The following is a 15,383-nucleotide window of genomic DNA, read 5'->3' as shown; positions in this document are numbered from 1 at the left end:
TGCATGTGCTCTTTGATGAGAAATTCTTTTGAACTGTGCTACAAAGATAAGAAGCCTCCCAGATCATCAAGTGTGAGAATATCTGTATGAACCAAAATGGGAAAACATTTACCAAAATAAACCAGAAGAAAACTGAACTGTCAGTATTGATATAACAATGTTGATTGATATGACAATAGTTATCCACTCAGTAGAACCTAAATTTAGTCACTATACTTCCAGGCGTGTCCTTGCCATAGTCACCATGAAAAACATTAATTAATGCATTGTTTTCCCTGCAGAGTTATCTGCTATTCTCTTAACTTTGGAAAATATCAAGCCTTCATTATTCCTGTGAAGCTTAATATATATATATATACCAGTTCTCTAAGTTTAATACATGCACTTCAATGCCAACTTCCAACATACCCAACCATAAAACAATCTTAAGTTTGTTAGCACAACTTAAGGGGAAAGAGCAGGAAGTTAAATTTTTGCTGGATTGCAGGATATTCTGGAATTATGGAAAATGAGCGTGCAGGTTCTTCAGCCAAAAATGTGATATGCTTCAGTTTGTTGTTCCTCTCAAATACCATATATGTTACAATCTTTTCATTAAAGAAATAAGTAGAGCAGCGGCAGAAAATCTGTTAAGAAGTAAATAATAAATTTTTAATATAAATACTGTTACTAAGCAATGGAACAGGTTTTATCTGAAATAATTGAGGTTATTGGCCACAGTTACTTAATTCAACTGTATCTGCTTACCAGAGAAGAATTCACCATCCCCATGCACTAGTTGCTAGTGCCAGCTTGCAGTATTCCACTTAACTATAGACTTTCCAGTATATTTTATGATATTCTAATGAATGAAAAATAGCATTGCTCTTACACTTATATGCAATCTTATCTCTACAGTGTGCTCTAGAAGACAGACAAACCATTGAAGAAATCTTCACCTTCTCCAAATTAATAAATATTATTGCTTTTAGGACTACAAAGTCTTAAAAATAAAACATGATTTTTTTTTCATGATTTTAATAGGTGCAAATGGCCTTGGTAGCTTTTGTCACTAATTCAACAACTTTCAGCTTGGATTACGTTAGCTTTTGTTTGATTTCAAATCATTTCTATGAATCATTTTGAAAATCTTGTTCCTACGCTAACACCCTTTTGTTGCTTGCTTTATTAGTATACTCAGTTTATCATTTAATGCTTCTTGATCAAAATGTTCAATCGAATACAATTTTCTTAACCTTGCTACGTACAGTTTTTTTTTCTCTTTGATTCACATGCCATTTCATTTCTTTGTATATTTTTATAATGCTGATTATTTGTGTTATGATCACATGCATACAATTACACACAACTATAATTTAAATTTTGTGCTATGATGTGGCTCCTACTGCTACAAAAATAAGGTGACTGAGGTGAAATGTGTAAGCAGTGTAGATGTAATACCCAGTAGCACAGTGTGACCTAAGTTGCTGATGTGCCTAAAAACCAACAACAAGAACAACAGAAGTATTTTAAGAATTATGCTTGTGCCAGTTACAGTAGCAGTGGCAGAGTGCAGTTTCTCAAAGCTGAAATAAAGAGCTGTCTTTGATATATACTTTACAAGTACAAGGTCACAAGAAAGACTGGTTGATCTTGCATTTTAGTAGAGAATGACACTGCAATGTCACTAATCTGTACAAAAGTAGCTAAATGGCTGATTCTGAAAAGCTATGTGAGTGGTTAACAAGTGTCTGTGCACATGTGATGTGTTTTAGTACATTTGGTTGGGGAAAAAAAAAAAAAAAAAAAAAAAGTGTGGGGGCAAGAGTGCACACATTAAATAAGATGCTTGAAAAATTGAAACAGTTATGAAAATACACGGAATCTTGTTTAAGTATGTTGATCTTGCTAGTGAAAAGGATGCACGAGAATGGAATTTTAAGCTAGATGTAATCCAGTGTAAGGAAATATAAGAAGATTTTAGATACTGTTATCCATCTTTTCTTACCAAGATTACATGTTACTGGATCCTAATCCTGCTATGTGCATCATTGTTGAATCAGAAAGAAGAGCAGTTCCTTCCACTTCACCTATGCGTAGCTAACTATCATCTTCTATGTCATCAGTTTATTCAGAATTGGATTAATCGAGGTTGATACAAGCATATTTAATAATACTGTCAAAGAGATCACTGTTCCACTAGTAAAACTTAATTTCACATATGTACATGTATTTCTCCCATAGTCTAGGAATAATTTTGCCCACCCTTCTGAATAAAGTATATATTAATAAAGGGTTATATTTAAAAGCCTAATTTTGATAAATTCACTTGGCAGGTTATCATTGGCTTATAATCAAGAATTTCCCTTGTTTGTTTGTTTTGGATAACTATAGTTGTAACATACACAGGTACTATAAACTGAATGTTTTAAAATAAAACATCACTCTGCAGGATGTATAAGCTGAATTTATATCATCTACCCACCTCCTAACTTTAACTGTTTGGCAGTCTTTTATAAATTTATTTTATTAATTATTCCTTGCCATTGCATTCATGCTAAGCCCTATATTTTACCTGTAATCATGACATTAAATGAGTTGTTATGATGTACGAGAAGTAAGAAAGAGTGAAAGAGAATGGCATGAAAGGTAAGAAAAGGTGGAACAGAAAGCTGTAAAAGGGTGGAAGAGAAAGTTATGAAAGGTAAGTAAGAAAAGGCAGGAGACTTATGAAATCTTCTCCCTTTTCTTAGATGATGTGAAAGATGTCAAAGAAAATAGCAAGAAAGGGGAGAAGATGTATGGCATCTTGTCGATGGAATTCTTGCCCAGATGGCGAACCCGAGGGGACATAAATTCAAATTTAGGAAAGGCATTTGCAAAATAGACATGCGGAAATTTGCCTTTAGCCAGCGGGTGGTTGATTGCTGGAATTAACTTCCATCTGTCATGAAATTTGATAGCTTAAATAAATTCAAGGAAGAACTGGTCAAATTTTAGAGTTAAGGGATGGGCGAAATGGGAATTTTTTTTTTTTTTTTTTTTTGGTCATTGTATACCTCTACTAATGCTAATGTGATCAGGGAATTGTATAGGTTTCAGAACATGCCTTTTATACAGTTAAATATCTTAACACTATATTTTAGTTCTGTGTATAGTTGGTCATTCTTTCATATTTCAGGAATTGCATCTACCATGAAATAAATTCAGCTTTATATGTCATGGATAGTGGTGTTTATTTCAAAGCATTCAGATTATCACTTATTTGAATATAGCTACTTAAAAGAAAGTTAAATGGGTGTATTCAAAGTATTCAAATGTGGGATAAATAAGGGAATGCTGCTGACTTTTGGATATTTCCCTTTTTTTATTTTAAATATTATTATTTTGTATATGTACTATGCTCCATAATCTTAGCACAAACTGCTGGAGGCTACAAATAGCTATTGAAATAAAAGTTGAGTGGATGGTCTTTTTTGTACTCTGATATAACACCTCGGGGGCCAGTGGAGTTTACATCTTCATTGCAAATGCTTGAAGTAGTCAATATACCAGTCCCAGTTAACAATGGGCTAAGCATTTCATTTGGTAACATATGGATTCACTCTCAAAATGTGTGTACTGGTGATGACATATGCTTCCCCAGGACCATGGCCAGTTATATTTTAAGCAGCTTTTCCATTAGTGGAATTTAAAAAAATAAAATAATAAAAAAATAATAATAATGAATTTAAAAAATATACAATAAAAATAAATAAAAAAATGAAATTGTGTGTGTGTGTGTGTGTGTGTGTGTGTGTGTGTGTGTGTGTGTGTGTGTGTGTGTGTGTGTGTGTGTGTGCGCGCTATTTCACAGTTATCAACATAATGCTTTACCTTTGCCCAAATAAGTGTGGTAACATTGAAATTGCACTGATTAGAAAATATTTATTTATATGAAATTCTTAAGGAAATGCATACATTCTGACTTGCTTCAGACCCTGTCTCCTATTGCTGGGTCTGCCTGTACTGAATGCTCTAACAGTGTTTCTGGAAGATTTGACTTGTAGACTCCATACCTTTATGATTTTTTTGGTTGTGCAATAACATGAACATACTCTAAATTTCTCATAAACCTTTACTGCAGATTTGCAATTTTGGTTCAGAAATTTTTGACATTACTAGTTTTATGTTTCAATATTTCATAACTTTTGACTTAGAAATTAATGTTATTTAATTCAGTGATGTATTCAAATAAATTTCAAGGTAAAGTTGATTATCTCTTATTACAGACCAGTCTCAGCATCTTTTGCCTCTACACGGTATGTTTAAAAATTTAAACGCTCTTGTTCTGCAATAGACTGAATAATACAAAATTTTCATGTAAAATTTAAAACTAAAGTTTTTGGAAAATGGTGAGCATGCAGCAATGCTTAAATGTAAACAATTGTCATTTGTAAGAATTGAGGAAAGAACATATACTTTGTGAATGAAAGAATGACTGAAATGCTTAGCTGTCAGTGTTGCATGATCTATCGGTATTTGTGTTAAAATGAAGGCTGATTCTGGAAATTTATGTTCTGCTGCTCCATGGCACACACAGTTGTGTGCGTGTTTTGTGTGTATCTGATGTCATTTTTGTGCAAAAAGAGTATTTGATATTTATTAGTATTTAATTTGAAGAGTATGAAGTGCATTATATATTCAAATTTTGAACTTGACTGTTATTCTTGTATTATTGATACTACATTCTAAAAGATGGCATCAATAGATAAGAAATCCGAACTCAAGCAGAAAGAAACTAGCCTGCAATCTGCTACCCAGTTAAGTTTATCACCTTCTATTAATTAGTATATATCTATCTGTACTAATTAACCTTAAAGAAATGCAATAAATATTTTTTTGTTAGGTTCCAGTTCATTCCATGATTCTTGGAAATAGAATGGTAAACTAGCAGCAAAACACCCAACTGATACATATCAAATACAAATTTTTATTTGTTGATTTCATATCTATTTTAGTCACATATCAAGCTTGAAGGATGCAAACAATGCATGCCCAAACTAATAACAGGCTCGCATAAATAAAACATAACCCACATCTGTAGACTTGTGATATCAGTAGACAAGAAGAAGTTATTCTTGCTACGGCATGCATTGGTCATATCTGTCTGATTTTTTCTGGTTGTATCATTGGTCATGTGTCTCATTTTTTTTCTAGTTGTATTATTGGTCATATCTGCCTAACACATTTTTAGTGTACTGAGAAAACCCACCTGAATGTTCATCTGTTGCTCTTCACTAAAATAAAGCATATTCTCATAGTGCTTACATATCAATACATTTGCACTTGCTTGCAAAACAGTAAGCATTCCAGTTTCTGTCACATCAACTGGATCTTTCACACCTCAGCAGGTAGAGGAATAGATGACCTTAAGAGAATTCTTTGTATTTCTGAAATGAATTGGACTCATACAGACTTTTCAGAATTGTAAATATATCTGGCTTTCAAATCAGATGGTATTGCACCAAAATTCAAGAAAAGCACAATATGGCCATTATTCTCTTGTGCTTCTAAACACTCAGTACAAGTTTTGATTGAGCTCCATATTGAAACTCAACCTCCTTCATATTCGGCTATTATAAGTTTGTTGTTATTCTTGGGTAATAAGTTAAGCTGGGATTACTATTGCAAAATGGAGATTATTACTATTTAATCAGTGTTCTGTCTTAAGCATAGTTTTCCAGGCCATATGAATAATTTATAGATGTCATCAATGTAGCATACCCTGCTTGTTGTTAATCATCTTGCTTATCTTTATACTATCACCATACTTTGAAATTAAATTTGTTCGCACTGTTTAGTGTTGTTATCGAATACCCATCAAGAATAAAGCACATAACGTATATTCCACTATAGCAGATTGCATCTACAAAAATTGTTTGTGGAACTATGTGAAATGCATTACAAAGTTTAAATAATTAGACAGAATTATTCTTTCAGTAAGTTGTTTTGTAGCAGTCATCACGGTTGTAGTTCATATGTTTGATAAACATGATTTCTCCCTAATAACACTTGCTGTGTGAATACCTCATAATTCCATTCCTGTCAAGGTAATTCCAGGTGATGGCACAGCACTGCAACCTTAATGATAATTTTCCTCTGTCAATTAAGTTAATATCTGTTTGCAGTTACCCTTTTTTTCCTCAGTAATAAACTGTTTCTTTCTTTTTTTTTTTTTTAATTTGAAGAAAAGCTTGTTTGACAAATAAGAGAATTAGGCAAACTAAAGCAGATTACACTGAACAAAATTTTGGGTCTTGTTACGGGCATAAAAGTAAGTTTACTTTTATAGATTTTGGGATTATAAACATGGAAATAGTGCTTAAAATGGTAGATCCGCTCTTGTTTTCAAAAAAAGTAGTTTTTTTATATATTTTTACGAGGTATTTTTATGGCAGTAAGATGTAACTACGAACATACCTGTTTCAAACACAGGACCTTTTCGCCTTTTGCTTGTATTCAGCATCGGGAGCAACCCTTTTCTCCATTCAGTAATAATCGGCTAACATTGCAGCACTCCATTTGCTTTTGTATCTTTGTGTTTATCTTTGACTCACCACGTTCTTCACTGATGGCACAAGAGTTTGACAGGAAGAAATCTAGGTGTGAGTGCAAGAAATGCATCTGAAGTGACATGTTGCACCCCATTTTTTGCACCCCAAATGGTGCCGTCTGTGTGGCATCTGCTGAGAATAAGTAACATTAGCATTAGTTGAGGCATATAATGCAAGTAAGCAAGCTTATGCAGCATCAGCCAAAGGGGGGGAACTCCTCCCATTTCATCCATCTATTCACTTCAGATGCCTGTCTAGCTCAGCCTTAAATTTATTTAAGCTATCAACTTCCACAACCAGAGATGGAAGTCTGTTCCAGCAATCAACTACCAGCTGGCGAAAGGCAAATTTCCTCACATCTATTGTACAACTGTTTTTCCTCAATTTGAATCCATGCCCCCTCCCCTCAAGTTTTTTATCTGAGCAAGAGGAGGAATCCATCAGAATTGAGCTTGCTCAACCCGTTGAAGGCCTTATACATCTTAATCAGATCACCTTGCACGTGCCTAGTCTCCAGGTGCTGTAATTTGCAGAACTAAGGCCTTTCTTGGTAAGAGCACCCCTTTGTTCCCCTCACCAATTTTGCTGCCATTCTTCATACTTGTACTAGCAACTCTACATCCTTCTTAAAATGAGGCTTCCAGACCTGCACACAGTACTCAAGGTGTGGCCTGATTATTGCCCTGTACAAAAGGATAATCACCTCCTTGTCCCTGCTAGCAAAATCTGTTGAAAAAAAGCCGTGAATTAGGGTTGAATTTGAAAGTGTCTGCAATTCTGCCCAGACACGATAGGAGGGAGTATATGATGAGAGCCTTGTCGATCAATTTGGCCCTGGAGGGATTGTGCAAGGCTCAAGGGGTAGAATTTTTTTCAGCCTGGACTGTACTTGTTAACAGGAGAGATTGCTTCTACAGGGATCGGATACACTTAAATAGAAAGGGTGCAAGAATTTTTGCTGATGCTGTCGAGGCAGAGTTAGGTGGGTCGGAAAACTGCTAGTTGGGGGGATACAAGGACTAATAGATTAACAGTAGCCACTGGCAGAGGTGGAAGTGATTCTTGCACTGCTTCTATTGAAATGAGCAGAAGCCTGAAAAACAAGATGCAGGATATTTCAGAGACTGCTGGGAGTCATTGCGGTACAAGTAAACACATGGGTTGTGTTAGGGTAGCCAAGAATAGAAACAGGTGCATGTATAACTGCGTGTACACCAATGCTAGGAGTTTGGTAAATAAATTTGATGAATTTGAGGTATTGCTCAAAACATCGAAGGCAGATATTGTTGAGATATCAGAGACATTGTGTCACACAGATATAAGGAATGCGGAACTGGAATTTGTGGAATACAATGTGTATAGAAAGGATAGACAGGACAGGAGGAGAGGAGGGGTTATGTTATTAGTTAAGAAACACAAAGTCCAAGGAAGTGAAGCCAGTCGACATCGATGGACAGGGCAGTGTCAAGTCAGTTTGGTGTGACATAAGCATAGGGAAATCAAAATTGAGAGTAGGAGTGTGCTATAGGCCTAATGACTCTGATGAGTATAATAAGATATTGTACAGGGAAATAGAGTGGGCCAGTAAATCAGAGAGTCTTATATTGGGTGATTTTAATTTCTCAGATATTGACTGGAATTTGTGGGTTGGTCACTCGCACACTAGCAAGGCTTTTGTGGATTTATTGGATGATTGTTTTCTACATCAGCATGTTCGTGAGGCAACAAGAGGGAGCAATACTCTTGATCTGATTATCCGTAGTGATTCTTCATGCATTAAGAATCTGCAGATAAATGAACCACTAGGTGGCAGTGATCACAGTGTGTTGATGTGGGATTTACTCAATTAGGTAACTACCATCAGAGGTAAAGGGAAGGGTTTTTGTTTTCGTAAAGGCGACTATGATGGTCTGAGACAGTATTTAAATTCTATACAGTGGGACCATCTGATGATGTTACCAACAGCAAACTCAAAATGGGAAGCATTCAAGGAACTAATCTTGGAGGCTACCAGGCTTTACATACCAACTAAGAAATATTGTTCAAGGTTTAGGCCTAAATGGTTGTCAGATGAACTAATGAGACATGTGGCAGAGAAGAAAAATGCATGGGATACATACAAATTAATGGGTGACATGGAAGCCTATGATAGATATAAGTTGGTCTGTAACCAAGTCACAAAGGAGATTAGGCAGGCAAAGGCAGACTACAAAAAATCCTTGGCAAAGGACGCAAAGAAAAACAGAAAAGAGTTCTTTACCTATTTAAACTCAAGAAGGAAAGGGATGAATCAGATTGGTCCACTGGATATTAATGCTTCAACAGTTGAGGATCCTGCTCAGGTGGCTAACAATCTAAATGAGTATTTTGCATCTACATTCACGCATGAGGAGTTATTCAGGAAGGAGAATGATGTAGGTAAAGTAAACATTGGCAGTGAGCTGGATGATTTTGTAATAACTGAGAGGAAAGTGGAGGAGAGATTGTTGAGGATAAACATAAAAAAGGCACCTGGGGTGGATGGGATCTATCCAGTTATATTAAAGGAGGCAGCAAAGGAAGTAAGCAAACCCCTAGCCATAATTATGAGAGCTTCTTTGGACTCAGGGGAGGTACCCATATACTGGAGATGTGCAAATGTAACCCCAATTCACAAAGGAGGATCAAAGGCTGACACAAGTAATTATAGACCTGTTAGTTTAACTTCTGTTCCAGGTAAATTAATGGAGGCACTGCAGGTAAATTAATGGTTAAAGAAGCACTGCAGGATCATCTAGACAAGAATTCAGTTATAGCTCAGACGCAGCATGGTTTTGTTAAGGGCAGGTCTTGCCTGACCAATTTGATTGGATACTATGATGTAGTCACAAAAGAACTGGATGCAGGGAATAACTTTGATATTATATGTTTGTATCTTAGAAAGTCTTTTGATACTGTTGCACATGGAAGACTGCTGCACAAATTGGAGCAGTGTGGCATTGGAGGCAAATTGCTGCTATGGATAAGGGGATGGTTGAGTGGCAGAAGACAGAGAGTGGTAATCAATGGACACTGCTCAACGTGGACTAATGTTATTAGTGGAGTTCCTCAGGGTTCAGTGTTGAGTCCGTTGTTGTTTTCGGTGTTTATGAATGATATTGATGATGGGATATCAAGTTTAATGTCCAAGTTTGCAGATGATACAAAGGTTGGCAGGGTTGTTAAGGACACCACTGACGCTATGCTGCTGCAACAGGATCTGGAAAGATTGAACAGATGGGCTGAGAGGTGGCAAATGAAGTTTAACATTGACAAATGTAAAGTACTCCATATGGGAAACAGTAACCCCAGAGCAACGTATCAACTCTGCGGTACTACACTGACAGTGGTGGAGAATGAAAAGGACCTGGGGGTAATTGTGCAGGCAGATATGAAGTTCTCTGAGCAGTGCAGACGAGCTGCAAGAGTAGCTCATGGTGTCTTGTCAGTGATATACAGGAATTTTTCTAGCAGGGATAAGGAGGAGATTATTCCCTTGTGTAAGGCAATGGTTAGGCCACATCTTGAGTACTGTATACAGGTCTGGAGGCCTCATTTCAAGAAGGATGAAGAGCTGCTGGAATGGGTACAGAGAAGGGCAACAAGATTAGTGAACGGAACAAAGGGTTGCTCTTACGAAGAAAGGCTTAAGTTTTGCGAATTACAGTCTGGAGACTAGGCACCGGCAGGGTGATCGGATAGAGGTGTATAAGACTTTGAATGGTTTGAGCATGCTCAATGCCAATGGGATTCTTCATCTTGCTCAGAATAATCAGCTCCGAGGGCATAAATTCAAATTGAGGAAGGACGGATGTCGGATAGATGTGCGGAAATTTGCCTTTGGCCAGCGGGTGGTTGGTTGGTGGAACCGACTTCCATCACTTGTTGTTGAAGTTGATAGCCTAAACAAATTTAAGGCTCAACTGGACAGGTATTTCGAGCGAACGGAGGGGTGAAATGGGAGTGGTGTGTTTTTTTTTTTTTTTTTTGTTTTTTTTCTGGCTGATGCTGAATAAGCTTGCTTTCTTGCATCATATGCCTCTAGTAATGCTAATGCTTAAAATTCTTATATATCATTGACAAGACTCCATGACCTGCTCTGGCAGCCTGTCTGCACTGCTCAGCAAACTTTCGTATCTGACTGCACAATTACCCCCAGGTCTTTTTCATTCTCCACGTCCCTGATCGTAGTACCACACATTTGGTACATTTCTCTTGGGTTACTGCTAACCATGTGCAGTACTTTGCATTTGTAAATGTTAAACTTCAGTTGCCACTTCTCAGCCCATTTGCCCAACTTATCTAGATCCTGTTGCAGTAGCATACTGTCTTTACTGTCGATAAGAAACCTACCAACCTTTGTATTATCTGCAAACTTGGACATTAAGCCTGATATAACTTCATCAATATCGTTGATGAATACACAAAACAACAATGGGAAGAGCGCCAAACCCTGGGGAACTCCACTAATAGCATTAGTCCATGAAGAGCAGTGTTCATTGATTACCACTCTGTTGTCTACTACTCAGCCATCCCTTTATCCATTGTAGCAACTTGCCCTTAATGCCATACCGCTCCAATTTGTACAGCAGTCTTCCATGTGCAACAGTATCAAAAGCTTTCCCGAAATCCAAGTATATGATATCAAAATTATTTTTTGCATCTAGTTCCTTTGTGACCACATCATAGTACCCAATCAAATTGGTCAGACAAGACCTCCATTTAACAAACCCATGCTGTGTCAACTATTACTGCAGTCTTGTCTAGATGATCCTGCACTGTTTTCTTTAACCAGTGACTCCATTATTTTCCCCAGAACACAAGTTAAACTAACAGGTCTATAGTTACTCGTGTCACCTTTATTTCCCCCTTTGTGAATTGGGGATACATTTGCACACCTCCAGTCCATGAGGACCTCCCATGAGTCCAAGGAAGCTCTCATAATTATGGCGTTGGTGGTTTGCTTACTTTATTTGCTGCCTCCTTTAATATAACTGGGTAGATCCCATTCCTTTCCCCCTCAGGTGCCTTCCTTATGTTTTAACTTCAACAATTTCTCCTCCACTTTGCTCTCAGTTATTACAAAATCACTTAGCTCCCTGTTGATAAACTTCTAACATTCCCCTCTTTGAATAACTCCTTGTGTGAATGTAGATGCAAAATACTCATTTAGTTTATCAGCTACCTGTGCAGGATCATTAGTGCTCAAACCATCTATGTTAAGCGGACCAATCTGATTCATCACTTTTCTTCTAGAGTTTACATAAGTAAAGAATTCTTTGTGGTTTTTCTTGGCATCCTTTGCCAAAGATTTCTTGGAATATGTCTTTGCCTGCCTAACCTCCTTTGTGACTTGATTACAGACCAGCTTATGTCTGTCATAGGCTTCTGTGTCACCTGATAATTTATATGCATTTTATTCTCTGCCATGAGTTTCATTAATTCATCTGACATCCATTTAGGCCTAAACCTTGAAAAGTATTTCTTAGTTGGTATGAAAAGCCTAATAGCTTCCAAGATTAAGTCCCTGAAGGCATCCCATTTAGAATTCACCTTTGGTAGCATCATCAGTTGATCCTACTGTATAGAATTTAAAAACAAAAACCTTTCCCTTTACCCTTGATAGCAGTTACATCTTTAAGTAAATCCCACATCAGGCCACTGTAATGATCACTGTCACCCAGTGGGTCCTTTATCTGCAAATTCTTAATGCATGAATAATCACTGCCGATAATCAGATCAAGAGTATTACTCCCTCTGGTTGCCTCCCGAACATTTTGCTGTAGAAAACAGTCATCCAATAAATCCACAGAAGTCTTGCTAGTTTGCAAGTGACAAACCCCACAAGTTCCAGTCAATATTTGGGACGTTAAAATGCCCCATTTATTGCCCCACTCTATTTCTCTGTACATTTCTTTAATTGTACTCACCACAGTCATTAAGCCTATAACCCACTATTGGCACCTTATAGCTTAGGTGGCTGTTGTTCCAGTAAACCTAAAATCAATCAAACCCACTCATTCTCAATTTTGCTTTCCCAGTGCTTATGTCACACCAGACTAACTCGACATTGCGCTCTCCACCTGCATCAACTTGATGTGCTTCCTTTGTTTGTATTGCTTAACTAATAGCATAACTTCTCCTCCTCCCTTCCTGTCCTGTGTATCCTTCCTATATACATTGTACTCCCCAAATCCCAATTCTGCACTGCTTATATCTGTGTGACACCATGCCTCTGATATCCCAACAATATCGACCTTTGATGTCTTGGCCAACACCTAAAATTCATCAAATTTATTTACTGTACTCCTAGCATTTATGTACATGCAAGTATACATGCACCTGTTCCTACTCTTAGTTTCCCTAACACAACTCGTGTATTTACATGTTCCGCGATGACTCCCAGCACCTTGCTTTCCAGGCTGCTGCTCATTCCAATAGAAGCAGTGCAAGAATCACTTTCACCTCTGCCTGCGGCCACTGTTAGTCTTTTAGTCAGTGAATTACCCAAGCTAGCAGTTTTCCAACCCACCTAACACTGCCTTGAAAACAATCAGCAAAATTCTTGCAGTCTTCTCCATAGGTGAAGCATTACTTATTCGAGGTAGTTCAATACCAAGGCAACTTGTTGTGAAATTATTCACAATATGAGATATAATTGAAATGATGCATTAAAAAACTACCTTGGTAGTAGAAATTCCTTCATACTCTTAGGCATTTAGCCAAGAAATCTTTTAGTGGGAGCATTGTTGGTATTCAGGGGAGGTTCCTGTGTATTTGAAGTGTCCAAATCTCTGTGTTGTTCACGAAGGGCAATGTGAGCAATTATAAACCTGTGGGCTTGACTTCTAGTAATAAAAAATAAAAAAAAAATGCCATCACTAGTTAAAGAATCATCACAGGAATCTGGTTATATGGATTTTATAGAATGGATTTAAGGGGAGATGTCTGACTAATCTAATTAGTTATTATGACACAATAACAATGGAACTGGATGTAAAAAATTTGGACAGCATGTGCTTAGACTTCAGTAAAGATTTTGACACTATTTTGCATGAAAGACTGCTGTTCAAATTGGAGTAGTGTGAAGTGGGGGAAATTTATTGCTGAGTAAAGGGATGGTTGAGTGACAGAAGAGAGGCCATTATAAATGAGTACTGCTCTTCTTGGATTGATGCTATTAGTGGAGTCACTCAAGGTTCAGTGCTATGTCCCTTACTGTTTTTAATATTTATTAGCAATACTGAAGAGGTATATCAAGTTTATTGTCCAAATTGCAGATGATACAAAGGTCAGTAGGTGGTTAATGACAGGATCAAGGCATACTACTGCAACAAGACCTAAAAAATTAGACAGATGGTCTGAGAAGTTGCATTTATAAATGCAAGGTATTGCATATGGGAAGCATTTATCCCAGAATAACAAACCATTTTAGTTTTATCACACTCATGGTGGTGGAGAATGAAAGACTCGGGATAATTGTACAGTCTGACATGAATTTCTCTGAGCACAGGAATGTGATGTGTGATGTACAGGAATTTTGACAGCAGGGACAAAGAGGTTATTCTGTTGTATTAGGAATGATTAGGCCGTACTGCATACAGGGCTGAGTGCATCGTTTTAAGGAATCTGTTATAATGGGTGTTATAACAGATTCCTTAAAGAAGAGCAGCAAGATTCGTCAAGGATACACAAGGATAATGTTACCATGACCCATTTCTGCAAATTGCAGTGCTTGGATATTAGACACCTGTGAGAGACCTGATTGAAGTGTTTAAAGCTTTAAATGGATAGAGTAATCTAAATGCTGATGGTATCCTTACTCTTTCTTAGACAACACTCATAAGGAGACAAAGTTTTAAATAGAAAATGGGTGATATTAGGAGAGATGTGATTGATTGTTGGAACAAACTTCCATCTGGTGCCACAGTTGTTTGTTCGGTAGTTTGAATATATTTTAAGGAAGAAATGAATTAGACAAATTATTAGAGGGGATAGAAAGGTGAAATGGGGTAGCATTTTTTGTATTATGATATATAAACTTGCTTCCTGGCATCATTTGCCACTGCTAATACTAACTTGAGATTAGTTGGAAATTTGCCTGAACCCTGGGATGGTCACATTATCATAGCTGAGGATCTGATTACATCTTAGTAGTAGTAGTGGCATATGATGCAAGAAACCAGGCTTATATAGCATCAGCCCAAAAACATGCACACACACACACACACACACACACACACACACACACACACACACACACACACACACTCCACTCATCCTTACCCTCTAAGAATTTGTCTAGTTGTTCCTTGATTTTAATCAAACCATCCACCTTCACAACAGATGGAAAGCCAATTCTAACAATCAATCACACGCTGGCTGAAGGCAAACTTCCACACATTCATCCCTCAAAAATCCTTCCTCAACTTAAATTTATCCCCACTGCCCCCTTGTGTGTAGTCTCAGCAAGAGGAAGAATGCCATTCAAATTCAGCATACTCAATCCATTCAAGGCCTTAAACACTTCAATCAGATCACACCTCTTGTCTAGTCTCCAGATGCTATAATTTGCAGAACTGAAGCCTTTCTAGGTAGAGTGCTCTTCTCTGCACCCGTTCCAGTTGACCTACATCCTTCCTACGATGAGACCTCTTTACAATACTGCTAGATGTGGCCTAACCATGGCATTGTACAACAGGATAATCATCTCTCCCTACTCATTGACAAAACCCTTGAGCTATCCTGGCAGCACTACTCAGAGAATTTCATATCTGATTGTACAATAAC

General features: G+C 37.3%; 1 protein-coding gene across 5 annotated transcripts in view; it reads left to right on the top strand.

The window, feature by feature from the left end:
• LOC150082893 (AP-1 complex subunit gamma-1-like) overlaps window positions 1-15,383 on the top strand; it is a 489,084-nt gene that overhangs the window by 245,220 nt on the left and 228,481 nt on the right. For 4 of the 5 annotated variants that reach the window (XM_090377666.1, XM_090377665.1, XM_090377661.1 and 1 more), the window contains exon 11: window positions 4,251-4,280. The exons of the other annotated variant lie outside the window; for it this stretch is intronic. In XM_090377666.1, the coding sequence (XP_090233792.1) occupies window positions 4,251-4,280 (30 nt within the window). The remainder of the gene's footprint in view (window positions 1-4,250; window positions 4,281-15,383) is intronic. 5 annotated transcript variants of the gene reach the window in all.

The sequence above is a fragment of the Mastigoproctus giganteus genome, chromosome 7 (genome assembly GCF_048544385.1).
Source record: "Mastigoproctus giganteus isolate SK-2022 chromosome 7, ASM4854438v1, whole genome shotgun sequence".
Taxonomy (NCBI): Eukaryota; Metazoa; Arthropoda; class Arachnida; order Uropygi; family Thelyphonidae; genus Mastigoproctus; species Mastigoproctus giganteus.
The sequence above is the reverse complement of the archived record's forward strand: the minus strand, read 5'-3'. Positions and strand labels throughout refer to the sequence as shown.